This window comes from Paroedura picta, chromosome 12, assembly GCF_049243985.1.
Source record: "Paroedura picta isolate Pp20150507F chromosome 12, Ppicta_v3.0, whole genome shotgun sequence".
Lineage (NCBI taxonomy): Eukaryota > Metazoa > Chordata > Lepidosauria > Squamata > Gekkonidae > Paroedura > Paroedura picta.
Window position 1 is genome coordinate 6,267,693 of NC_135380.1, and position 26,386 is coordinate 6,294,078.

The window sequence follows — 26,386 nt, forward strand, 5'->3', positions numbered from 1 at the left end:
GTGCCGGCAAAGTTCCTGGTGGGAAGTTTTCGGTTTGAGAATGAGCCATCATTCGTTATGCAGGCACACAATTGAGAGTCCTGGCTTCTCGGTGTCGCCTGACACCTGACTATCAATATTAACAGTTGTGGGTTTTGAACTCCTCCAGTAAGCATGGTGCATTGCAGGTGAGGGAGTGCTCAGCAATGGCCATTTAGGGGAAAGTTTCACATCACCAGCCAAAGCGGACCAGAGATGGGGGAATCAGCGCCTGAGTGATGTCGGACAATTTGAATTTGGCTGAATTTGGGGGGGAGGGGGAACCCTCGTTCCAATCATGGTGGGCTTGCTAGCTCTGAGTTGGGAAATTCTTGGAGATATTGAGTTTGGGCAGGGTGGGCTTGCAGAGGGGATGGGGCTCAGTAGAGTTTGCCTTCCAAACAGCTATTTTTCTCCAGGGAAACTGATCTCTCTGGTCTAGAATTTAGTTGTAATTCCAGGAGATCTCCAGATCTAGATCTCAGTGGGTTCTACCACAAGGCTAACCTCAGAGCTAGTAGCAACTTCCCATCCTGCCCACCCACTCCTCCTCCCTTCCCCGTGCCTTTGATGCCAGTTGATTTTTATACCTCATTTTTCACTACCCAAAGGAATCTCAAAGCAGCTTACAAACACCATTCTCTTTTTCTCCCCACAACAGACACCCTGCAGGGTAGGTGAGGCTGAGAGAGCTCTAAGAGAACTGCTCTGTGAGAACAGCTCTAACACGACTGTGACTAGCCCAAGGTCGCCCAGCTGGCTGAATTTGGAGGAGTGGGGAATCAAGGCCAGTTCTCCAGATTAGAGTCCACAGCTCTTTAACTACTAAACCACACTGGCTGTCTTGAGATTCTGGGAGGTTCTCTAGGACAGGGGTAGTCAACCTGTGGTCCTCCAGATGTTCGTGGACTGCAATTCCCATAAGCCCCTGCCAGCAAATGCTGGCAGGGGCTCATGGGACTTGTAGTCCATGAACATCTGGAGGACCACAGGTTGACTATCCCTGCTCTAGGACATCCGTGGCTTGCTAAGCTATATCTGCAGAGAGCTGCGAAGGGGAGAGGGGTAAAGAGAATTAGTTGATCCCTATCCCAAACAGGGCCGGCTTTGGTGATGCTGGGGGTGATTGTCCTCAGGCCGAAGGGCCTGGCTTCAACGTGACGCATCACTTCAGTGATCCCGGAAGTGAAGACCTGGTGTTTCATCTCAGAGCTGACATTTAAAAAATCACAGTATTCAGTAGCATCAAGGGAGAACAGCTCAGTCTGCCTGAACCCCCTGTTTCTAAACTGAAAGACATGATTCTCCAACAAAAAGGCTTCAAAGGGAGACTCCAGTGGGAAGGTGGCTGAACTGGGATTCATTAAGAGGCTTCACGCTAATTTTCCCCTGGCTGGAACACAGACTTGGGATTTCTGGCTCAGTATTTTAGCCGGACCTGGGACTCTCCGCCTACTGCAGATGTTAATTAGGTTAGTATAACCAGTGAATAGTCTCCGGGCTTTTCTGGATTAGCACAGGATATTGCATAATTCATTTCACTAGGCACTTCTTACATTTCTGGATCCTGTTTTTTTTTTTTTTTTCTTATCCTCCTACATAAAATGCATTTGTAGCGAGCCTCTCCTCTTTGTACCTGAAGAAGGGAGACCTGTTCCTTGAAAAACGTATGCTGGAATAAGATGTTTTTTAATGCTTCAACTCGTGGCTAAACTCCTATTGATTTCTTCCTCTGCAGCAAACTAGATTATTTCCTCTCAAAGGTGATCTTTATAGAAGGGAGCTGTCTCACACAGCGAAAGCAACACGCAAAAGGAAGCCCCAATTGAGGCTCCTTGACCTCCCTCACGTGGGCTGTTGGGGTTGCCAAGGCAAGAGATGTTCACAGGGGGTTTGCCTTGGCTCCCTCTGCACAGCAACCCTGTTTTTTCTTGGTGGTCTCCCATCCAAGCACTAATCCTGGGCCGGTCCTACTTCGCTTCCGAGATGTGATGAGAACTGGCATGCCTGATCCATTTGGGTTAGGGCTGGCAGCTCTGGCTTAAGAAATACCTGAAGATTTTGGGGGTGGATTCTGGGGCAGGTGGGGTTTGGGCAGGGGACTGATTTCATCAGGATAGAGTGTCAGAGCCAGCTTGGTGTAGAGGTTGAGAACAGTGGTTTCTGATCTGGTGAGCCGGGTTCAATTCCCCGCTCCTGCATATTCAGCCTGCTGGGTGATCTTGGGCCAGACACAGTCCTGCTAGAGCTGTTCTCACAGAGCAGTTCTATCAGAGCTCTCTCAGCTTCACCTACCTCCCAGGGTACCTGTTGTGGGGGAGAGGAAGGGAAGGTGATTGTAAGCTGCTTTGGCAAGAGGGATATAAAAACCAACTCTTCTTCTTCTTCTTCTTCTTCTTCTTCTTCTTCTTCTTCTTCTTCTTCTTCTTCTTCTTCTTCTTGTCTTTTTATAAATGGAGATACCAGGAACACACAAATATGTGACGCTTCGGGGGAGGATGGAAAGACGATTGTAAGCTGCTTTGAGACACCTTCAGGCAGTGAAAAGTGGGGTATAAAACCCAACACTTTTTCTTCTTCTAAGAAGGTAGTCCCATTTAGGGTTGCCAACTCTGGTTCAGGAAATTCCTAGAGATTCGGGGGGGGGGGAATCTGTGAAGAAAGGGGTTTGGGTAGAGAAGAGACCTCACTGTAGAATCCACCCTCCCCAAAAGCCCTTTTCTCCAGGGCCCTGATCCCTGTTATCTGGATTTCTGTTGTAAGAGTAGATCTCCAGGTCCCTGCAGGAGACTGGCAACAGCACTGCTACGGTATGTACTTATTTATTTTGAAACCATGCAAGCTGACAGCTTATGGCAGAACACCCTGCACCACTGCGCAACCTTATGCTGCACTCTGCTCGATTCCACTGCGCATCTTGCCCATGGCTGATGCCAGAAAGGCTGAGCTCGTTGGAGCCTGGGAATCAGGAGCCATCCCATTCTGAAAGGTCACTGCCCGTTATTCAGAAGGCAGAGCTTTGCCAGCGTGGCTGGCACTGAGGCCGGCTGAAATGTTTTTAGAATGCCACGTTGATGAGTGAGCCCATCTGCTCTGCCTCCCCCGAGGGATGCTCCTAAAATAGCCCGTGTCCAATTCCTCTGCAGATTTTGAAGCTCAGATTTGGCGGGTGGTGTTCGTGAAGCACAACTGGAGTACGGGACGCTATTATGTCTGCGGCAGTAATGCGCTGTCTTCTTGGTACTTCGGGGGGGGGGGAGAAAGGGTAACAGTGGGAGGGTTTCTGGAATTCTGGCCCCGCTGGTGGACCTCTTGGTGGCATCTGAGTTTGGGACATTGGGTGACACAGAGTGATGGACTGGATGGGCCATTGGCCTGCTCCAACATGGCTTCAGTTATGTTCTTCTGTCTGGGGCAGTGATGCTCTGTATTCTTGGTGCTATGGGGGGGGCAACAGAGGCAGGATTTCCAGTGTTCTAGACCTGCTGGTGAACCTCCTGATGGTACTTGGGTTTTGGCCACTGTGTGATACAGATTGTGGGATTGGTTGGCCAATTGGCTTGATCCAACATGGTTTCTCTTATGTTCTTATGTCTAGGTCAGCGATGCTCTGTACTCTTGTCACTTGGGGGGGGGGGACAACAGCTTCTGACCCCACTGGTAGACCTCCTGATGATACCTGAGTTTCGGCCACTGTGTGATGCAGGGCGTTGGACTGGATGGGCCATTGGCCTGATGCAACGTGACTTCCCTTGTTTGTTTGTTTCTTTGTTTGTTCATTCGTTCCAATTTCTAACCCGCCACTCCCAGCAATGCTGGCTCGTGGTGGCATAAAACATTCTAAAACGCAATAGACAATATAAAACAAACTTTAAAACCAGTAAATTAACAACAGTGCTGTGTTCTGGTGCTCTGCCTTTTTGTTTATGAATGCTGTGTTTACAAAACTGGCTTTTACTGTATCAAATGTTGGTCCGTCGAGGTCAGCATTGCTTACGCAAACTGGCAACAGGTCTCCAGGGTCTCAGGTTTGCGCTTTGATATCAACCCTACAAGGCTATCACCTGCTCCCTTTCAACTGGAGATCCCAGGGATCGAACCAGGGACCATCTGCAAGCCAAGCAGAGGGTCTATCACTGAAAGACCACGGTGTGTGTGCTACCGTTTTCTGTTCCGTCTGTTTAAATCCATATTCCCCCATTGTTGATGTGAGTGTGGCTAAAACAGAGAGGGGAAAGCAGGCCATTGGACAGACTGTATTCCGGCATTCTTCCTGCACTTGGATAAAGCCACCCAAAAAAGGCAGGCTTTGGTGCTCTTGTACAGTTGCGCAAACATCATTTCTGCGTGGTATGTTATGCGTGCAAAAGAGCATATGCGTGCATCATTAAAATGGCACAAAGGGAATGCCAACCTACACACCATCAAAGCAAGCTTGCTCTTTTTTTTTTTAACCACGCTTTTATTTAAGAATCAGTAGTGTAGAGGAGCCATAAAGATCCCCGTGAACCAAATGAAGCGAAAACTAGTGCAAATGACACACAATCCAACACCAGATTCAAGTCTAGGGTTTGTTGCAGTAACAGTTTTTGAAGGTGAAGTGGTTAGGACTTCGATGGAAAGTCCCAGGTTACCTTCAATACCCTTCGGCAGGGGGGTCCAAACTGTGGCTCTCCAGATAGCCATGGACTACAATTCCCATGAGCCCCATGCTAGCATGGGCTCATGGGAATCACAGTCCATGGACATCTGGAAAGCCACAGTTTGGCCACCGCTGCCCTACCGGCGCCCCATAAGTCAGCTGCAATGTGACAATACTTCCTGCCACTACCATCACCAACAGGCTGCTGGGCTAGATGGGCCGCTGGTCTGATCTGGCAGTGCTCTTCTTCTGCTCAGGTGCTTCAAAGCCCAGGTTGGCCTTGCAAATCCACAACCCCATCTTCAGGCATTCTCGGTTTGAGTCACTAGGGCCTATTCTGCACACAATAGATAATGCACTTTCAATGCACTTTCAAAGTAGGTTTTCCTGTTCCGCACAGGAAAATCCAGCTGCCAAAGCACATTGAAAGTGTGCTACGTGTGCAGAATGGACCAAGCTGGAGAGAGCAGAAGTCCAGCAGATGGGCGTCAGCTCTCGGATAATGATAGCCGCTTCTTGTCGCACTAGCGTGCCTCCCTTTTCTTAAGCAGAACAAAACAGAAATTAGGCCGAGTTATTAATAAATGTTGGAAAAAACAGTCCAAGAGAGGGCATTGGAGGGGACTGACTGGAACTGGTCAGTCCCCATAATTCAAGACACAAGCTGGCCAGGCGGACCTCCAGGGAAACCAAGTCCATGGGGCAGCATTGCTTGCAGGACGAGGCTCCGGGAGCACCTGAGGTTATGCACGGACAGAGGCGGGTCTTTCCTGAGCCTCCAGCCTATCGGGATCCATCATCGACCTGGGGGCGGCAAGAGGCAAGGCGGAGTAGGAGGTTGTGGAACGGAGCACCAGATCTTTGCCTGGGAACAGAATGCAGAGCCATCTGGGAGATTGAATTAGGGAAAGGAGCCCTGGGGGGAGAAGGGGAGGCAGCTTCTGTCGGGTTGCTTGCACCAACTCCTTGCTATTCTGCTGAAACCTCCTTGGGAGATTTTTACATCCCTGTTTCAACAAATAGGGCTGCCAACCTCCCAGTGGTGGCCAGAGAGCTCCTGGGATGAGAAGGGAACTGCAGGCCAACAGAGATCAGTTCTCCCGGAGAAAATGGCTGCTTGGGAAGGTGGCATCCTGCCCTACCCAAGTCTTCCCTCCCCTCCAGAACCCAGGATTCTATGGACTGGTCCACCCCAGTCTCCACCCCCCTCCACAATCTCCAGGAATTTCCCAACCCAGTTGGCAACCCTGTGTGTGTGAGTTCCTGTAACTTCCTTCCTTGCCCTAACAGAGGACATCTGCAGGCGTGCTTCCTCCCCTCTGCTGCTCATTAGTGGCAGGACCCGTCTCTCCTTGGCTGGCCTTGCACAAGACAAATTTCACGGCAAAAGGGTCAGGGAGAAAACAAAAACGCTTCCTGGCTTGTTCTTCACAGCAGAGGACGCTAGCAATAGGCCTGTCGGCGTGATGGACCGGGAGCCCACGGACTGCGTATTGCAAGCCTTGGTTGAAGGTGAGCAGTGAGTCTGCCCTGGGATGCATCATTCCACTTTGCAGGATTCGGCAGTTGGATCTAGAAGACTGAAGCAGGCGGGTGGGGATTTCCACGGCTCCCAGCTCCCAGCAGTTCTGCTCCTGGCATTGAAGGGGTCCTTGGGAACAGTGTGGGTGCAAAAGAGAGGTTGGCAGCGTGGAGGGAGGAACGGGAGGAAATTACCCTCACCTCTTGCGCCAGTGACGTTTGTTCCATTGGTGTTCTCTTGGGCTTGTCACAGTCCTGTTCTCACAGAGCAGTTCTCTCAGTGCTCTCTCAGCTTCACCTACCCAACAGGATGCCTGTTGTGGGGAGAGAGAGGGAAGGTGATTGAGAACTGTTTTGGGCTTCCTTTGGGTTGTGAAAATTGGGGTATAAAAAGCAGGCCTTCTTCCTTTTCTAGTTTGGAGAGGAGCTGTAATTCCAGGGGATCTCCTGGGCCCACCTGGAGGCTGGCATCCCTAGGCTCTGGCAAGCAGTTCGTGCTGGGCTCTGTTATCCGGCTGAACTGGAAAAAAAGGGTGGGTGCCCCCCGGAAAGCTGGGAAGGGGGCTCAGATATTTGCCCCGGCGGAGACGTCGCTTCTGACGTCAAGGTTTGGCCAGGGTGGCTTCTGAAAGACAGGGAAGGGCTGCGGGGGCCATGATTGCCAGAAAGAAAGGTAGCAATAAAGCCTCATGCTCATTAATTACTCTGTAAGCCATTACTGCTTAAAAACCCCATAACTTTAATGGAGGCTATTATAAAGTATAGCAGCAAAATTGTGAAACTAATTACTGTGCGGTTATTATAGAGAAAGGAAGGAGCTGGCTGGCTTTTAAAGAGGAATTGAACCTAAGCGTACACTCCTGGCTTTTCTGCATGGATTAATTCCCCACCCCAAGTCTCAAGTCCAAGAGCACCTAAAAGACCTGCAAGATCTCCAGGGTATAATCAATGCTCTCTTGGGCTCTCAGAAGCTTGCACCAGGGGCTCCCAAGCCTTTTGAGCCCGCAGGCTCCTCTAGGATTCGGATACAGCATATTTCCAAATATCAAAGCAGCTGTCACCGCTCACGGTTGCCTAACGGGGGAAGCGCTGTCTGTTTCTTTCAGTCATTATTTGACTGCCAGAGCCGACGGCCGCTTTGATATTTGGAAATTCAGCAAAGCTTAAAATAAACGACATCCGAGAATCTTCTAGAAAATGAGAACAGTGGAATCTATGTCAAAAATTCATTTGTGAGCCACTGATGAAAATGTTGGTTTGAGAACGGCTTGTGTATCCAGGCTCCGTTCTGGCTCATCTTGAATGAAAGAAGGAAAAGTCCTTTCCCCGTGCTGGTTTCTTTCGAAGTTTAGCTGCACACAACTGGTGGGTCATTTGGTTCTTGGCAACCACCTGAAGGTTGGTCACCCTGGGTTTTGCCATTCGCTCCTCCAGGAGGCCCTGCTCAGGTGAGAGAAGCTGTCAGGGCAGGACATGGGAGAGGTGGCCCTGCAGATACACTAAACTCCAAGGCCGCTAAAGGGTTTTGTATGTGAAAGCCAATATCTCCTAGAATGATCACTGAACTCCACACTTCAGGGAGTGGGTCCCCTAGAAATGACAGCCAAAGAAGGTTGACCAGGTGGCATCATATCCCTGCTGAGCTCCCTTCACTTCCCAAATTCTGCCCTTCCTGGGCTCCATCCCCTAAATCTTCAGGAATTTCCCAAGAGGGGGTTCACATTTTCCTGCAAGCCTGGGGTTCTCCCAGGTCTGTTGAAGCACATCCCCCTCTAGGGTGGGAGGTCTCTTGTTAGCGTGGGAGATCTGGCTCCAGGACTGAGGATTGAGGTTTTTGAAGAGAGGTGTGCAAAGGAACAAGTAAGCAGCATCAGGGAGGGGAGTGGTTATCAGGCAGAAGAGCCTCTAGGAAGCAACCAGAAAGGCTCTCGTTCACTGGAGCCCTGTTAGCAAAGTATGTTTAATTCCAGGACAAAGATTCCTGCATCATTTACCAGCCTGAGAACACCAGGTGCCTGGCCGCTGGGCTTCATTTTGCTTGGAAAGTCCTGCGCTGTGCTCTTCTTGCATGAAATTAAACTCCAACTTCTGTATAATGTTGCCCACCCATCTCTAGGGATGCCAGCCTCCAGGTGGGACCTGGGCATCCCCTGGAATGACAGCTCATTTCCACACAACAGGGATCAGTTCCCCTGGAGAAATTGGCCAGCCGTTTAGAGGGCAGACTGAAGACTCTCCCTGCAGGCTCCACCCCTAAATCTCCAGGTTTCCCCCAACCTGGAGCTGGCAACCGGAACCCTGCTGCCTGCTTTGTATTCTTGGATTGGTCCTCTGGTTTCCCTTTCCCAGAGCCTGAACAGCTTCGTGGCAACCGCCCACCCCACGTCATCCCAGCTCAATGATGTACGCGTCTTGCCAAGATAACACCTAGATAAAATACGGCCTATTTAAATCCCACAGGGGTCACTGTTGGCATCAGACCTAAGCCTCTGTGGCAGCCTAAGAGATTCCGGGCTTTGATGCTTCAGGGAGAAGAATGGGGACAGGCAGAAGGAGAGAGACTGGAGCAGGAAGCTGAAGGACGTAGGCTCCGGTGCCCACGGAATAGCTTGCCTGCAGCACAAAGGTGGAAGGAATGTCAGGCTGTTTTGGGGGTTTTTTAAAGGGTATCACGAGCCTTACCCAGAATCCTCAGAGGGTGGTAGAAAAACACAACCATTTTAATTTTAGCTCTCTCTCTAATGTTGCGGTTAGTCTTCATCGGGTTCAGAAAGAGGGAGGTCCAAAATCTCTGCCGCTTAAAATTTCCTCCTTTGGGCTAGTTGTCAGAATTGTGAGAGTTTAATGCCAGGGTGGGGGGAATCGTGTGGGAGCCGTCTTTATTTTCTATTTCCTGTTTTTGCTTTCCTCTGTTCTCTCTATTAAAATGCATTTTAGATATGAAAAAGGCAGTGTGTCTCTCTGTCATTCTGGTGCGCGCTGTCTCTTGTGTTTTCCATCCAGTCGTAAAATGCACTCTGCACACGGTTAGAGGCAACATGCCGAAATTAATGCAAAAGAATTTTCGGTTCATCAGATGCACAATCGTGTGTGAATGAAGCCAGGCAGGTTTCATGAATGAGAGGCCGTAGTTACTCAGTGTAGAAGGCCCTTCACGCATGCTCAGAGTTACTGCAACCCCCACCTTCCCAAACCAGTCATTGGGTGGGGTAGGAACTCCAAGGCAAAATTTAGCTGGGACTTGTCTAACGTTGGTGGTAGTGGTGCAACTGACTTATGGCAATCCCTGGTGGACTTTTCAAGACAAGAGATCTTTGGAGGTGTTCATCATTGCCTCCTAGACATTCTTGAGCCAGCTTGGCATAGAGTTTAAGAGTGGCGGCCTCTAATCTGGTGAGCCGGGTTTGATTCCCTGCTCCTCCACATGCAGCCAGATGGATGGCCCTAGGCTAGTCACAATCCTGCTAGAGCTGTTCTCATAGCAGTTCTGTCAGAGCTCTCTCGGCCCCACCTCCCTCACAGGGTGTCTGTTGTGAGGAGAGGAAGGCGAGTGTAAGCTGCTTTGAGACTCCTTCAGGTAATGAAAAGAAGGGCATAAAAACCAACTCTTCTTGGTGGTCTCCAATTTTTTTTTCTCCAAATACCAACCGAGGCTGACGCAGCTTAGCTTCCAGGGTCAGATGAGATTGGACTAGCCTGGGTCATCCAGGACAGGGCAACCCCCCCCCCCTCCCCTGCAAAGAAACATTGCTTTATTTGATCCTGCTTTGAGCAGGGGGTCAGACTAGATGGCCTGCATGACCCCTTCCAACTCTGATTCTAGCATGATTCTATTCTATTTAATGACTCCCCATTTGTCTCCCCTGTGGGAACCCCAATCGGCTCACAACGCCCTCCAACTCCATGCCATCCTCACATGGGCACAACTGTGAATTCCGTCTCCAACGGCACACGCACCGCCGTGAACTCTGGGCCTGCCCCTTTGCACTTCTGTCTGCCTATCCTGTTCTGCTTTGCCTTCCAGGCTGCCTTCCCGACGGGACCCTGAAACCCACACCCGTGGCTCCTGCAACGCCTGGGGAAGCGCCACCCGCCGGCAGCCTGCCTCCTCGCCGCCTCCGGCTGCCCCTCCGACCCTGCTTGTGCAATGGGTGGGTTGTGAGCTCTGGTAAGACCTCGGAGGCTTCCGCCGCTGTCTTCTCTGCCGCCCCGGTTCCTTTCTTGCCCACTGATTTCTGTTCTCCATGTGCTCTGCTGTTCTCTCTCCGGGCTTCTCGCTGTCAGGTAATGAGGAGCTGTGGGCCCAGTCAGTCTTGGAGATGCCGAAGAGACGCGACATCCTGGCTATCGTCCTGATAGTTCTTCCCTGGACGCTGCTCATCACCGTCTGGCACCAGAGCACTATAGCTCCGCTGCTCACAGTGCACAAGGGTGAGGAGAACGCCATTGGCCAGCCCGGACTGTGCCCGCCTCTTCCTTCCACCAACCCCACCGCACCATGGCTCCTTCCCATCGCTTCCGTGGTCATCCTTCCCTTCCATTTTCACCGTTGGCCTTCCAAAGCCCCGGGGGAAGAGAACGTCCCGGAGTCATAAGGATACATTTTAGGGTCGCCAGTCTCCAGGTGGGGGGGAAACGGAGACCTGTCAGTCTCCAAAGCCAGAAAAGCGAAAATAAGGAGCGACGTGGATGGCTGAATATATAACAAATATGTAGGTGCAGATTGACACTTGTTTTCAGCCACTTTCCTCAGGCGCTCGCCCCAAATTTCCATTAAATATCTTGTCAATTCTCGTTTGAGTTTTTAACTTCAGTCGTTCCTAAATACTTCAAAATATCCATCAGACCATAGGTTCTATTTTATAACGGAGGCACCTCTGTAGCCAGGTGAGCATCTCATGTAAATCCAATCTAGCTCCTTAAATTTTCATCACTCTGCAATAAAGAAGGCATATTTGCTATATATTCAGCCATCCACGTCGGTTCTGATTTTCGGTTTGTTAACCTCCGAAAAAAAACCTCCTAGGACAGGGGTAGTCAACCTGTGGCCCTCCAAATGTTCATGGACTACAATTCCCATGAGCCCCTGCCAGCAAATGCTGGCAGGGGCTCATGGGAATTGTAGTCCATGAACATTTGGAGGGCCACAGGTTGACTACCCCTGTCCTAGGAGAAGGAAAAGGGTGAAATTATCTTCAGAGCTTCCATTTCACTGAACAAGCAAATTCTATCAATTTATTTTTGGTTTGTTTATTTGCATTTGTATACCTCCTCCCCTTGCGGCTCAGGGCAGTTTACAGAGAACATGAATTGTGCAACAGAGTGCAATAAAAGTTTGATAATTATCACCAAAGATGATGGGTCAAGGGTCCCCACTGTATTCACCATGAGCACCATTATGCCAACCCCCCACCTTTCTCTGTGCCCAGTTTTTAGAAAGTGGGAGGGGCATGGTAGGGCTTTTGCCCAGCAAGGCTTTTGATTGGCTACTGGAGATTTGATAGGCTGTGCATGTTTTAAAAAGAAAACATTGGTTTGTCAGCCGTTGCCACCACAGCACAAGAATCTTCCCTTTGAGAATGAGGATCAAGCAGGGCCAGACCTTTTGTGTCTGAATTTCAGGGTCAAAAAAGCTGGGTATCCCTGAAATAGGCTTTGGGAGGAAATCATCTGTTACTCCTTCATCAACAACCACTAAATACGGATCGGGGCCTCACTGCCTTGGGCGTTCCAGCAACAGGGGAGTTCTGATCTTCCTGAGAGTCCAAATCTGCTCTGGGCAGTTATTAATGATTATTATTAAGAATTCACAATGATTGCGAATCAGCCAAAGTGTGTAAGGTTTCTTTCATCAGAGTCTTGGAGGCAGACTCAAGAATTTCGGTTTTCTCAGTAGCGGATTCTGTATGCAGCCTGACCGAGAGGAATTCTGACGTGGTGTGTGCTCTTCCTATCATTTCCTGCTTCCCCCTTCTGCTCTGGAGCTTGTTCTCTTTTCCCGCACCCGACCCAGTCCGAAGAGAGACCCTCACCTTCGTGGTTGGCCCTCAGCTGATCCCTGGGAAGCTTTTGTGCTGACTGACCTTTTGTCCCTTCTTTCTCCTCTCTCCCCTCCTGCATCGCCCTACAGACGATGGTGGGGATTCTCGTCACGATTTCTCCCAAGGCTCCGACTCCAAGGAGTACTGCCTCTCCGACCGGGATATCGTGGAGGTGGTTAGGACAGAGTACGTCTACACACGCCCGCCTCCCTGGTCGGACGCCCTGCCCACCATCCATGTCGTCACCCCCACCTACAGCCGTCCCGTACAGAAGGCGGAGTTGACGCGCCTCGCCAACACCTTTTTGCATGTCCCTAACTTGCACTGGATCTTGGTGGAGGACTCCCAGCGGCGGACCCCTCTCGTCACCCGCCTCTTGAGGGACACGGGGCTCAACTACACGCACCTCAACGTGGAGACGCCTCGCAACTACAAGCTGCGGGGGGACATGAGGGACCCGCGCATCCCCCGCGGGACAATGCAAAGGAACCTGGCCCTGCGGTGGCTGAGAGAGACTTTTAACAGAAACAACAGCCAGCCTGGGATTGTTTATTTTGCAGATGACGATAACACCTACAGCCTGGAGCTCTTTGAGGAGGTAAGGGCTCACGGGTCTGGCTTGCTGCTCCTGATCTTCCAAAGATGTTTTGTATCTGGGGAAGGACTTAGTCGCTATGACCTGTTCTCTCGCTCTTCGGAGCAATCGGTCGGCCGCTAGGTGCAACAGGACGCTGGACTAGATGGACTCTTGGTCTAGTCCAGGGGTAGTCAAACTGCAGCCCTCCAGATGTCCATGGACTACAATTCCAATAAGCCCCTGCCAGCATTCGCTGGCAGGGGCTCATGGGAATTGTAGTCCATGGACATCTGGAGGGCCGCAGTTTGACTACCCCTGGTCTAATCCAAGGGTGGCCAAACTGTGTCTCTCCAGATATCCACGGACTACAATTCCATGCTGGTAGGGGCTCATGGTCATTGTAGTCCGCAGATCTGGAGAGCCACGGTTCAACCGCCCCTGATCGATTCGGTTAGGATTCTCCTTATGTTCTGTTTTGGTAGGCAAAATCTACTTCTAAAGCGCATTGAAAGTGCATTATCTATTGTGTGCGGACTGGGCCTTGGTAACTAACACAGATGTCGTCTTTGATGCCCACGGGCCAAAATAAATGGGAGATTTGCAGGCATGCTAACATTTCTTGCCTATTCAGAGGCATCAATCGGTTTCGGATTGAGAACCAGGAGGTTAAAGGGATCCGAATTGAAAGGCCGAGTACTGTTGTATCTCAATATATAACAAGCGTGTTATCAAATATAGGCAAGTACATGTATTTATTACAAAATAATTAAAAGCTTAGGCTCAAATAATAGCCTCAAATCAGAATAAAATCATACAATTATATTTGATTACACACTTATTATATGTTGAGATACAGCAGTACTGGGCCATTAAATTTGGATTTCTTTAACCTTCCGGTTTTAATTTTTGGGTTACGTTTCCACCCCCCTCTTTCTTTGTCTCTTGTTCATCCATTAGTTACTCTTTCTTCACCTGACCTACTCTGCAGGGTTGTTGTGAGGATGAAAGTGAGGTGGGGAGGATGGACGCTTCTTGGAGAAAGACGTGGGCTAAAAGGGGATAATTTTTAGGGCTTTTTTGAAAACCCATCAGGAAATAACCCACACCATAGATTTTGCAGGCACATAGCTTGGTGCATGTTACAATGCAGCTGAGCAAAGGAGAAAAAATATATAAAATAACCAGGAACAGTCTTTGCGATTCTGGAGCACTGGCAGACATCCAAGATCAAATGCTCCCACCCCCTACACACACACAAACACACACACACAAACACAGGGACCCTGTATGAGTTCCTCCTGCCAGGGCCAAGCAAGGGTCAGCCCTTGGTCCCTGTGAGGCTGGTACAAGCAGATACCAGAAGCTGGTTGGCTGAAGCTTGCATGGAATGGGGAGTTTATTTGTTTACTGTTGTCCAACTTTCACACACTATTTGCCGTTTGCTATGTACGGGTGTGCAGAAGTCGTACAATGAAGAAAGTGGACAGGAAAATTCATTTGAAATGTGGCATTGGTTATAGAAGAGCTTTATGAATCCTGCGGGCCAAGCACAAGACAAATCAGTGGGTTCTAGATTTAATCTAGAGAGCCAGCGTGGCATTGTGGTTAAAGACAGCGGCTTCTAATCTGGCGGTCCGGGTTTCATTTCCCCATTACTGCGCTTCCTCTCCACTGATACAGATTTTGTTTGAATTTAAAAGAATTAAAATTAATTAGCTTAGCTTCTGAGTTGCTCAGGCTCGCCTGGCCTACCCAGGTCAAGGCCCTGTGGAAATCACGGTTGTTAGTCAGGTTTCAGTCCCGGATGCAACTAAAATTTGTGTCCTCTAAATAGAGATGTGGGCTGTCATGGCTGGCTTCTGCTGGTTAGGGCAGGGGTAGTCAACCTGTGGTCCTCCAGATGTTCATGGACTACAATTCCCATGAGCCCCTGCCAGCACATGCTGGCAGGGGCTCATGGGAAATGTAGTCCATAGACATCTGGAGGGCCACAGGTTGACTCCCCCTGGGTTAGGGGACAATTGCAGATTTTCCATTTGCGATGCCTCCCCCTTCCTCCATCCCAGCAAGGATGGTTGGTGGTAGCCATGGAAAGAGCTACAGATATTGCTTACGATTAGAATTCTGGAAGTAGGAGAGACCGCCGTGACTTATAGGCCTGTGGAAATTTATGGGCATTTAATGTGGCTCTTAAATTAGCATTAAGGGTAGGATTTGGAAAAAAAAAAAATTTTCTGGGAGACGTCTTCCCTCCCCGCTGATGTTTGCTCTTTTGCACACTGCTGCAGTTACAGGGTATCAACAATGATTCATTTTCATGCGTGGGAGGTTTTTTTGTGGGGGGTGGGGGGGGGGGTGAAGACTGGCAGAACACAAAATGACATTCTCCTTTCCCGGAGGATTTATAAATGAAGTAATTTCAGACTACATTGTATTGTTAATTAATTTAAATGCAGGCAAATTAAAGAGTGCCTATTGCTTAAGTATTTGGTCCCAGCTAAATAAAGTTTGCAAAACCCGGCTAATAGACTTCGGGGAGGGGGAGAGATCAATCAGATGAGGTGTAAGCCAGCTAGAAGGCAAACCTAGAGGGGGTCCCCCCCCCCCATTCTTGTTGTGTTTTCCTGCTGTCAGGTTGCACCCAAATCATGATAACCCCATAGATCCTTTTCTCTAGGGGAACTGATCTCTGTTGCCTGGGGATGAGCTATAAAACTGGAGAATCCCCAGGCCTTACCTGGAGGCTGGCATCCCTACATGCTGCTATTAAATGCATTCAGCTGCTCTTAGACAGAGCCAGATCATTGGCCCACCAATTTCAGACTTCTCTCCTCTGATTGGCAGCTGCCAATAAATAGAGAAAGTAGTTGTGAGTTTCCTGCACTCCGCAGGGGGTCGGGCTAGGTGCCCCTGGAGGTCCCTCTATATTTCTATGGACAGCAGACTTAACAGTACTTCCAAAACTAGTTGACTGGGATACTTTAACTGGAGAGTTCCAGGGATTGGCTATACCTTCAGTGAAAGGTTATCATCCCAGAATCACCAGTGGTCTCCAGACCAAAGAGGTCAATTCCCCTGGAACTATTTTGGCAGGTGGACTTTACAGCACTCTGCTCTGCTGAAGTCCCTCCCCTCCCCAAACCCTGCCCTTCCCAGGCTCCGTCCCCAGACCTCCCGGAAATTCCCCACCAGGCACCCCTGCTCTTTGCCTCTGACCGTGACAGCAGGGCTTATGGCAGCTGCAACTGAACAACTTGCAGGCCGGAATCAGCCCTGATGGCTTTGTTACTAAGATTATTCCCCCCCGGCTGTAATTTTATGCAGATCTTGGATGGGGATTCAGCTGCCTCCCCCAGCCCTGATGGCTAATGACAGCCTGCTCGCATTGAGGTACGAAATGAGTCAATTACCCAGAGCCTTGTTACAATACATGTTTAGACTTGCCTCGGCCCTGCTCTTCTTGGCTCCGCACTCCCCGCCACCTACGCAGGGAAGGAGGACCTGAAAGGGGCCTTCTCCATATCAAAACAAGGAGCTCCCCCTTAGCAAACTGGAACCTGCATGTGCAAAGAATAGAGTGTGCCGTAGGGTTTTGTATGTCGGCCACGTCGGGCTGCCTTAGAGGACTGGGGTGATGCAGTGCTGCCCCTCTTTCAGTGTCATCTCCGGACCACCCCTAAAGTCTCCAGCCCAGGGGTCACTGGGTGCATACGTCTCACTTCAAGATTATAATAAACAAAGCCTAAATCATCCTAAATTCCTGGCGCCCATTTGTGCCAAGCTAATCAGACATTAATCTGTCAAGGACACCAAGTCACAGTGACCTGGAATCTTAATGAAAACATGATTTCTTAACATAACTGGAGGCTACTTCTTTCTTCCATCCACCATCCCCCCCGTGTTCTATTGTAGGGAAAAGGTGATATATATCAAACGGCATTTCTCAATACAGAAACAGAGATCAGGACAAAGCCAGTTTCCAGTAACTGTATGATCCATTAGAAGGTTGCCATCATTTCCTTAAACACCACGCTGTCAAAGAGGTGGCCTGGGAATATCCTGAATAAATAAATATTATTGATGGGCATTCGCATTCATGCGCGCACAATGGTCCCTCTCTTCTCCTGTCCTCTAGATGCGGAGCACCAGGAAAGTGTCGGTGTGGCCGGTGGCCTTTGTGGGGGGTTTGCGCTACGAGTCGCCCAAAGTCAACGCCGCTGGGAAGGTGTACGGCTGGAAGACCGTCTTCGACCCTCATCGGCCCTTTGCCATCGACATGGCGGGCTTCGCCGTGAATCTCAGGCTCATCCTCCAGCGACCTCAGGCCTACTTCAAGCTGCGAGGGGTGAAGGGCGGCTACCAGGAGAGCAGCCTTCTCCGGGAGCTGGTGACCCTGAACGACCTTGAGCCGAAAGCTGCCAATTGCACTAAGGTACCGGTATCCTTGACGTCCACTCGGCGAGACCTCAGGGAGGCTGCTGATGGGGGAATGATTGGGAGGTCCTTCATTCATAAATCTGGATGTGGCAAGGGCTGCCAGACTGGGGTTGAGAAATGCCTTTTGGGGGTGGAAGTGGGGAGAGGGTGGGATCTAGGGAAGGGACCTGAGTAGGGTTCAATGCCACAGAGTCCACCATCCGAAGCAACCCGTTTCTCCACGGGAACTGATTTCTATAGCCTGGAAGGGAGCTGTCAACGTGGGAAGGCGCCAAGACACACCTGAAGGTTGGCAACCCTGAAATAAAATTTCAAAAAATAAAAATAAAAATAAATAAATATAAGGAGGAGGAGGAGGAGGAGGAGGACGAGGACGAGGAGGACGAGGACGAGGACGAGGACGAGGACGAGGACGAGGACGAGGAGGAGGAGAGGAGGAGGAGAAGGAGAAGGAGAAGAAGCTGCAGTCATAATCTTATAGATCCCCTTCCCTGGTTGTGTCAGGGCAGGTGACAAACCATCAAACATTCAAGTACAATTTCAATAAATTAAAAATGAATGAAATAAATCCATGGCCATTGGACTCTGCTTGGGCCCCACAGATTCTTAAACTAGTTCTCGTGCTAGGGGCCCCGCGAATCCGTAAGCCGCTCCTGGGGACGACATCGCCCAGGGATTGAAAACTGAGACACAGCCGCTTTAAGAGCACCGTCCTGCCCAAAGGGCTGACTTTCTTCCTGGCCTAAACGGAGCAGATCTTTGTTTTCAGCCAAGCTCGTCTCAGGCAAAACCCCACGAGCGGCCGGGAGTCGGAAATGGGATCGATGAAACATGCAGTTCATTGCCATGGCAACGAGGCGAGAGCCCTGTCAAGGTGAGGAAGTGTTGAAGGGAGATGGCAGAGCGAGCGTCGCTCCGGAGGGACATGCCGTCTGCGGCGGCCAGGGGAGATGCTCAAGAGCAGGGCAGGAAAGGATGTTCGGCAGAGATGCGCACCATCCTGGCACGAGCAGGTTAAGGGCTGAGCTGCCCAGCTTGCGGACTTGACCCAGTTTGGGCAGAAATCAAAGAAGCCGCTGCTGTCAGCAGACCTGCAAGGGCCGTTGGAGGCCGTCCGGATCGGCAGCTGGCAGTCCAGGTGCTTCGTCTGGCCCCAAAGGACTTTCGGCTGTTTTGGCTGCCTGTTTTGCTCTGAAAAAATGGAGGGGAGATTGCCAAACACCTGGCAGGCCTCCGTTCGTAGCAGGTGAGCTACACGTTCTCTCAACTGGAGCTAGGGGTGACAACCTCTCGGTGGAGGCTGGAGAGATCTCTCAGAATGACACCTGATCTCCAGATAACAGGGATCAGTCACCCTGGAGAAAACAGCTGCTTCGAAGCATGGATGCTACAGCAGTGTACCCGTATGAGGTCTCTCCCTCCTCAAACTCTAACTTTTCCACACTTCGCTACCAGATCTCTAGGGATTTCCATGCTAAGAGCTGGTAGTCCTACAAAGAAAGGATCCCTGAGCCTTGGCCACAGACCTGGCTTCCAAACCAAAGGGCTGTCGACATCCTACCCGAAGGCAGTCTGCATCTGTTTATTTATTGAAAATCTCATTTATATGCTGCCCTTCCCTGAATGCTCAGGGCAGCTTACAACAGTTCCTAATAAAAGGAGGTTTTAAACATTTCACATTAACAGCAGTTATACTTTAAAATCTGGGAGCTTATGAATCCCTTTCCTTTTCTCAGTACCAATGGCGGGGGGAGATGGGGAGTAAAGTTTAACATTTAGAATCATAGAATGAGGGGTTCCGAATGAGGGGTCCTTAATCACAGTGAGGTGGTGGAAGATTCTGAAGACAACTTGACTGTGCCATGGCCAAAGAATCCTTTCACAGAATCATAGAGTTGGAAGGGGCCTCTTGGGTCATCTAGTCCAACCCCCTGCATATGCAGGACACTCCCAACCCTATCGCTCATCCACTATCACCTGCCACCCCCTTGAGCCTTCACAGAATCAGCCTCTCCGTCAGATGGCTACCCAGCCTCTGTTTAAAAATTCCCAAAGATGGAGAACCCACCACCTCCCGAGGAAGCCTGTTCCACTGAGAAACCTCTCTGACTATCAGGAACTTCTTCCGGATGTTTAGATGGAATTTCTTTTGAATTAATTTTATCTCATTCGTTCTGGTCTGTCCCTCTGGGGCAAGAGAGAACAATTCTGCTCCATTCTCCATATGGCACCCTTCTAAATACTTACTGTTACCTTTGGTGTCATGTAGGTAGAGTTTTCAGCGGCAGTTGTAGGGATGCCAGCTCTCGATGGAATTCTAGAGGTCTCAAACTGTAGTCCGGCGGAACTGCTCTGTCTTACAGGCCCTGCGGAATGGTATTTGGTCCCGCAGGGCCCTGATCTCATTTGGGAGAGCACCAGGAAGGCGCCAGGGCTGAGAAGGCTGTGGCTCCGGTTGAGGCCAATTTAACTTCTCTGAGTCCGGGGATTTCAAGCAGGTTTTGCATGCTCGGTCCTAAGCTTCTCCAGGGGACATAAGCGTGCCTCTCAAAGGCCGTCCCCCGTTACTGCCAGCAAAGACGGTGGAAAGATCGACAAGCCAAAGAAGGGTGGTGAATATTGTCGGGACGAGAGGTCATTAGGCAAGAGTGTGGTGAAAATTTGGGTTAATGCCCCAAGACACAGCGCCATAAAATGGGTCATTTATGCTCATGTTCCATTTCCCATCTCATTGGCTCTGGAGGGAGGGGGAGCCCCATGAGGTCTTTGACTAGCCTTCTTCAAGACTCGGAGATGGGTCATTAGCCTCCAGGGAATAGGTCTAGTCTTGCAATTGTTTTAATAAGAGAAGATTTTATGCAGACTTTTCTCTTCTCCCCCCCCCCTCCCCTAATTCAGATTCTCGTCTGGCACACGAGGACGGAGAAACCAGTACTGGTCAACGAGGGAAAGAAAGGTTTCACAGACCCCAATGTGGAAATCTGACATCCGGCAGCAAAGAGAGAGGTTAACAGGTATGACTCAGCCAGATTTTAAAATGAGGAGACAGAAAGCAGACTTGGCACATGCAAAAGACCAAGCAGACACCCAGATGCCTCCCTTGGGGTAAATAGGATTGTTTTAGGCTTCCAGTTTCCTTGGTTTCAAAAGCAGAAGACTTATTTTTGAAAGGGGCTTTTTAAAAAAGAGAGAGAGAGAAACACTTCTGTTAAGCTGAAAATAACCATAGTAGCAGTGTCGAGTGCCGTGTTTTGAAACCGAGCAGTGATATTGCCACCTGAGTGTCTCCAGATAGGTCCAGCTAAAATGTATTTCACACCTATGTAAAAGCTATTTGGGAGGTAAAGGGCCTTCTCCGTCTGGAGAAAGAAGGCTCTCACGCGAAATCCTGCCATAGCTGGGCCTGTTATGAAACCAGTTAAAGTTCCTCCCTTGCAAAACTAAAATAGAAAAAAACTGCTTGGACATACGTAGCCCTTTAGAGCAGGGGTAGTCAACCTGTGGTCCTCCAGATGTCCATGGACTACAATTCCCATGAGCCCCTGCCAGCGTTTGCTGGCAGGGGCTCATGGGAATTGTAGTCCATGGACATCTGGAGGACCACAGGTTGACTACCCCTGCTTTAGAGAGATAATGCATTGGAAGCCTGGGTTGGAACTAGTTCTGTCAGCCTCCAAGTTGGGCCAGGAGTTCTCCCAGAATTACAACTGACTTCCAGAGTACAGAGATCCGTTCTCCTGGAGCAAATGACTGCTGTAATGCTATGGCATTATTCTGCAGCGTGGTCCCTCCCCATTCCAAAGCCCACCCTTCCCAAATTCTGACCCCAAATCTCCTGGAATTTCCCAACCCAGAGAAGGTAAACCAAGCTAGAACCCAAAGAGCATAAACCCAGCCAATGCACCACACCAAAGTTGCCATTTTAATTTGCAGCATATTCCCTTCTGCGGAGTCCCAAGCCAGGTGCGTGGTCTCCAGGATTGGTCCAGATACTTTTGAACAGATCAAGAGCAACTGAGTTGACTAAGCAAACCAATCCAAACTCCTCAGACTCTTCTGAACTTCCACGCACACTCCGAACAAAGCCGGAAAACACCACAACCGACCTGCTGGAGACAACAAACCAGGGACACACAAAACAAAAAGCACAGAAGCCGTGGAGATGGCGTCACTTTTGGTTCGAGGTGAGGAGCCTCATGGGATGCAGTGAGTAGAAAGTGCACGGGTTGCACAACGGAAGGAAGCATGCCTGAAAAGCCCCCTTTGGAAGCCAAGTTTCAGACCAAAGGGATTCCGCAGAACATTGACAAGGACAATGGTTTCCATTTTGGTCCCCAACAATATCCTTCCGTCTCTCAAGGGACACACATTACTTGGGCATGACCAGCAAGAGCTGCTCTTTGGTTGCAGAGAAGAAGCTGGGTTCAGTAGTGGTACCGTTGCACTTAAATTATATTTGTTTCGCTGCAAAAAAAAAGAAAAAAAGAAAGGTAATTGGGCAGCCTAGCGAGGTCAGAGGGCAGGTAGAAAAGGACTGGCAGTTGCAAATTAGCAAATAACCACCTTTGTCCCTTTTTCTGCAGTCTGTACCTCTTTCATCAGCTCCAGAGAGATAAGGAAGGAGGCTGTGCCCTCCTGTGCCATGCAAAATATTTCCAGCACTCACGCAAGAATGTTTCTTGTTCCTCCCTTCGGTTTAAACCCTAGCTTTGATGGGCAAGATGGGCCTTTCCCAAGCTGCACGTGTTGCTTCAGAGAATGGGGATTTCCAGTGTGTGCCTACCTCAGCAAGGTTTGCAGGACTCTGAACTACTGCTCTTCCCCCCCCCCCCCAACATCTCCAAAAGGGATCTTTCTGGGAACTTGGCTGAAAAGAGAGTTTTGGCTCTGCCCCAATACTCTGGGATAAGGAAAAGCAAACCGGGAATGTGCTGGGGTTTCCTTGATTCATCCGTTTCCCTGCTGAGATGTTGTTGGGCAAGGGTGGGCAAACTGTGGGTCTCTAGATGTCCATGGACTACAATTACCATGAGCCCCTGCCAGTAGCATGCATGGTAATTCTAGTGCACTGGCAGGGGCTCATGGTGACTGTAGGCCTTGGACATCTGGTGAGGCACAGACTGGCCACCCCTGCAGCGGGGCGTAAAACATTGGTGTTGAATGCATGGCCTTTGGTCCCAGATGGTATTGCAACTTTCCCAGGACTGCTAAGCAATTGTTTGGGTTTTGCAGGCAGAGGCTGAAACCAGAGACACGGTTAGTGAATAATGAAACCAACTGTCTTCAGAGTCCTACTGAAAAGCAATCTGCCATAGGCAACAGGTTCCCTCAGGAATGTCCTTAAGCAGAGCTCGCCAAGCATTCTGAGCACCTTTGGAATTCTTGCCCCAAATGGCTGCCCCAGGAGGCGGAGCCAGCCACAAAATGGCTGCTGCAGCTAACCTTCAACCACACGGGGAAGAAAATTCTGCACAGCCAATCAAAAATCCAACGGCCAATCAGAAGCCTTGCTGGACAAAAGCTCCATCAGAACCTTTCAAAAAACACTTGGTGGGTGTCAGGAAAGGTGTCAGGAATATCTAGTCTTATGGAATGCTGCTGCAGTATATGGTTGGGGGGGGGGGGAGGAATGGTCACCCCCTGGTGCAGAGGCCTTTTAAAGCAAATGGCAATCAACACACAAGCAGGACTGCGTCTGTACCTTTTCAGACTGCAGGGGAGTGCCGGCCTTATGAATATTTTCCCTTACGCAGTCTCTCCATATGTAGTGGACTAGCACCTTATGGAGAAGTCTATGCCGAACCCTTCTCTACATTGTGCTTGCTATATTACATGGAAGAATGGGGGATTTTTTTTCGGGGGGGCATTCAACAATGTGAGAGTTAACTGCATGCCTTTAGAAGAGCAGCTGCAGAATTCTTCCAAGGCAAGATTTCTGCACGTGAAGAAGAGTTGGTTCTTGTATGCCGCTTTTCTCTACCAGAAGGAGTCTTGCAAAGGCAGCTTACAGTCGCCTTCCCTTTCCTCTCCCCACAACAGACCCCCTGTGAGGGAGATGAGGCTGAGAGAGCCCTGATATCACTGCTCGGTCAGAACAGCTTTATCAGAGCTGTGGTGAGCCCAAGGTCACCCAGCTGCCTGCATGTGGGGGAGTGCAGAATCGAACCTGGCTCACCAGATTAGATGTCCGTGCTCCTAACCACTACACCAAGCTGGCTCTTGCACCTAGCTAGCCTCCCCTTCTCCCCCTGCACACAGTTTTTAAAACTCTCTCCGGGAGAAGGAATGGTCACAGGCACATGAGCACTTCATGGCAACCCTGTCACGGTCCCTGCCATACCTTGGAGGAAGGCTGCGATAAGTCACTTGGGTGGAAAAAGACTGGGATTTTCCAGCACAGAGTTTACATGCTCTTGCTCAGAGAACATTGCCCCCGCATTCCAGACACGTCACAGCCTGGGCCGAAGCCTGGCAGAGATGGCCCTTGCTTTGCTCGTCCCCCCGGCAAGAAGATGAAGAAGAGGTGCTGGTTTTTATATACCCCACTTTTACTATCTGATGGAGTTCCAAAGTGGCTTACAAACACCTTTCCCTTCCTCTTGCCACAAGACACCCCATGACAGGGGTAGTCAAACTGCGGCCCTCCAGATGTCCATGGACTACAATTCCCAGGAGCCCCCTGCCAGCGAATGCTGGCAGGGGGCTCCTGGGAACTGTAAGTCCATGGACATCTGGAGGGCCGCAGTTTGACCACCCCTGCCCCATGATGTAGGTGGAGCTGAGAGAGCTCTTGCAAGAACTGCTCCAGAGGAATAGCTCTAAGAGATCTGTGACCGGCCCATGTTCTCCCTGCTGGCTGCACGTGGAGGAAAAGCGGGGAATCAAACCCAGCTCTCCAGATTAGAGGCCACTGCTCTTAACCGTGACACCACGCTGGCCCTCAAGGAGAGCCGAACAGAAAGACTGTCATCTGATTCAAGAGGGACTGACTTGGTCCCGGCGTCAGAACCTTGCCTTTGACCCGCTGCCCTTGCTCACCCAGTTCAGCTCTGCAGGTGTCCAAGAAAACGGTCCAGGACGCACCTGCTTTGCTTTCATCTCATATCTCTGCCTGCTGGAGGCGATGAATGACCAGGGCCAATTATGAGACAAGCTGGTGGGAAAGAGAGAAAGAGAACCAGGAGACCCCCAGACTCTCGCAGAGGAGACTCCGGTGCTAGAAGAGAGTGGGCTGACTTCTTGGTTAGCAGCCTTGTCGATTCCAGCTTCCCCGCAGCGATTTCCTTTGCAAACAGTACCTGCGCACGAATTTTAGCCCAGGGCCAAGCTCAGGAGGGCTGCGTCAACAAAGGGGAGTCTCTTTGCCACAGCAAAACCAATGGTGAGCTCCAGAGGCAATCAAGTAACCGCAAAGTCCTATGCAGAGTTAGTCCAATCTCCGCCAATTGACATGGTTCAGCTTAAAGAGGAGTAAACACATTTGGGACTGACTGAGGGCCGTGCTAACCCCATGGGACCAGATTAAAGCGGGGGTAAGAAATCTAATCCCCCCCCAGGAGTTTCAATGCTGGCCTGCACAAACAAGCAAGCAAGCCACGAGAGAAAAACAGCTGCTGGGAAGTTCTGATTCAGGCCATGTGTTGGGGCAAGGCCAAACCCTCCCCCTTTCCCCCAGCTCCAAATATTTTATTATTTGCATAGCATCGTCCATATTCATGGGGCATCACCAAATAAAAAGCGAAGCGAGAAGTCACACGAACGAACACTGAATCAGACCCTTGATCCGTCACTCGGTATCGTCTACTCAGGCTGGCAGCTGCTCTCCGGGGTCTCCGGCAGAGGTCTTCCATGTCACCCGCTGCCGGATCTTTTAGCAGGATATGCCAGGGATTGAACCTGGGACCTTCTGCAGGCCAAGGGGACGCTCTACCACTGGGCCACGGCCCCTGCCCCAAGGACCATATGTCTCTAAATACCTGCACAAAAAAAGATCTCGTGGTGGCTGGGATAGAACCCTTCTCTCTCCAATCCACCAGGAAGGGGGTGGGGTGGGGGAGAGCAGGGAATGACACTGCAGTTATTCGGAAAAGGATTCCTGGTAGGGGGGAAGCGTTCAGCAACAGCCTTGAGTTTATGATCTGTTGGCACCTGAGAGCTGCCCAAAGATGCTCTTTTCCCAGATTTTGGAGAAATACACCTAATGGTTTGCTGCCCTCTTCTGTGCAGGCACTTCCAGTTCAATCCCGCCAAGCAACCAGCAGCCGCTAAAGTTTTAAAAGTCTCACTTGCCTATAGAGCAGCAGCGGCCAGGCTGTGGCTCTCCAAGTGTCCCAGGACTACAATTCCCATTAGCCCCTGCCAGCATGTGCAGTCCTGGGAGACTTGGAGAGCCACAGTTTGGCCACCCCTGTTGGTGGGTCCTTTGGGGACCAGTTTAAGGTCTGATTTGCAGATTTTTCATGCAGTGTTTTTTCAGAGAGAGCTGGTGTCAATCTCTTGGGAAAATCAAAGACCAAAGACAGATTGACCCATCTCTCGACCCCCGCCCCCCCAGCCCCAAAAAGAGGAATTGGTTTTTATGCCCCACTTTTCACGACCAGGAGGCGTCTCAAAGCAGCTTACAATCGCCTTCCCTTTCTCTCCTCACAAGAGACACCCAAGTGAGGCAGGTGAGGCTGAGAGAGCTCTGAGAGAAACTGTGCTGTGAAAACAGCTCTAAAAGGACTGTGACTAGCCCAAGGTCACCCAGCTGGCTGCATGGGGAGGAGGGGGAGGAGTAGGGAATCAAACCTGGCTCCCCAGATTAGAAGCCGCAGCTGTCAACCATTCAAATCGGCACCGTAGGTCCTAGTTGGACTTTCAACAATCGGATGGACACCAATGATCCTGTGGCTCTCTTCTAACACACGAAGAAAGGGAGCCTAAAGCACAATTGCACCTGCCAGCTGTAGGAAAGCAACATAAATCCTGTACAGGAAAGGAAAATGCACTAATTTTTTTAACCCTTAACTTCTGTAGCTATGATGATGTGTAAGACAGCGTGGAAGCGAATCACTCTTTGGACTAACCACAGAGCTCTCTCCGTCTCCTGATATATTTAAAATAAATTGCCATCATAATAAGACCGTTTTGGGGGGTGGATGTTTTTTT

General features: G+C 50.2%; 1 protein-coding gene across 5 annotated transcripts in view; it reads left to right on the plus strand.

Annotated features, from left to right (window-relative positions):
* The window catches only part of B3GAT1 (beta-1,3-glucuronyltransferase 1), a 47,858-nt gene extending 21,532 nt beyond the window's left edge, over positions 1-26,326 (plus strand). The window contains exons 2-7 of one of the 5 annotated variants that reach the window (XM_077306842.1): positions 10,206-10,332; positions 10,466-10,612; positions 12,312-12,820; positions 16,935-17,231; positions 20,135-20,250; positions 21,170-26,326. In XM_077306842.1, coding sequence (XP_077162957.1) covers positions 10,329-10,332; positions 10,466-10,612; positions 12,312-12,820; positions 16,935-17,231; positions 20,135-20,221 — 1,044 coding nt within the window. In that variant the 5' untranslated portion in view covers positions 10,206-10,328 and the 3' untranslated portion in view covers positions 20,222-20,250; positions 21,170-26,326. Of the gene's footprint in view, positions 1-10,205; positions 10,613-12,311; positions 12,821-16,934; positions 17,232-20,134; positions 20,251-21,169 lie in introns of all 5 variants that reach the window. The other 4 variants (XM_077306839.1, XM_077306841.1, XM_077306843.1 and 1 more) reach the window with 4 other exon arrangements.
* The last annotated feature ends 60 nt before the right edge of the window (positions 26,327-26,386 follow it).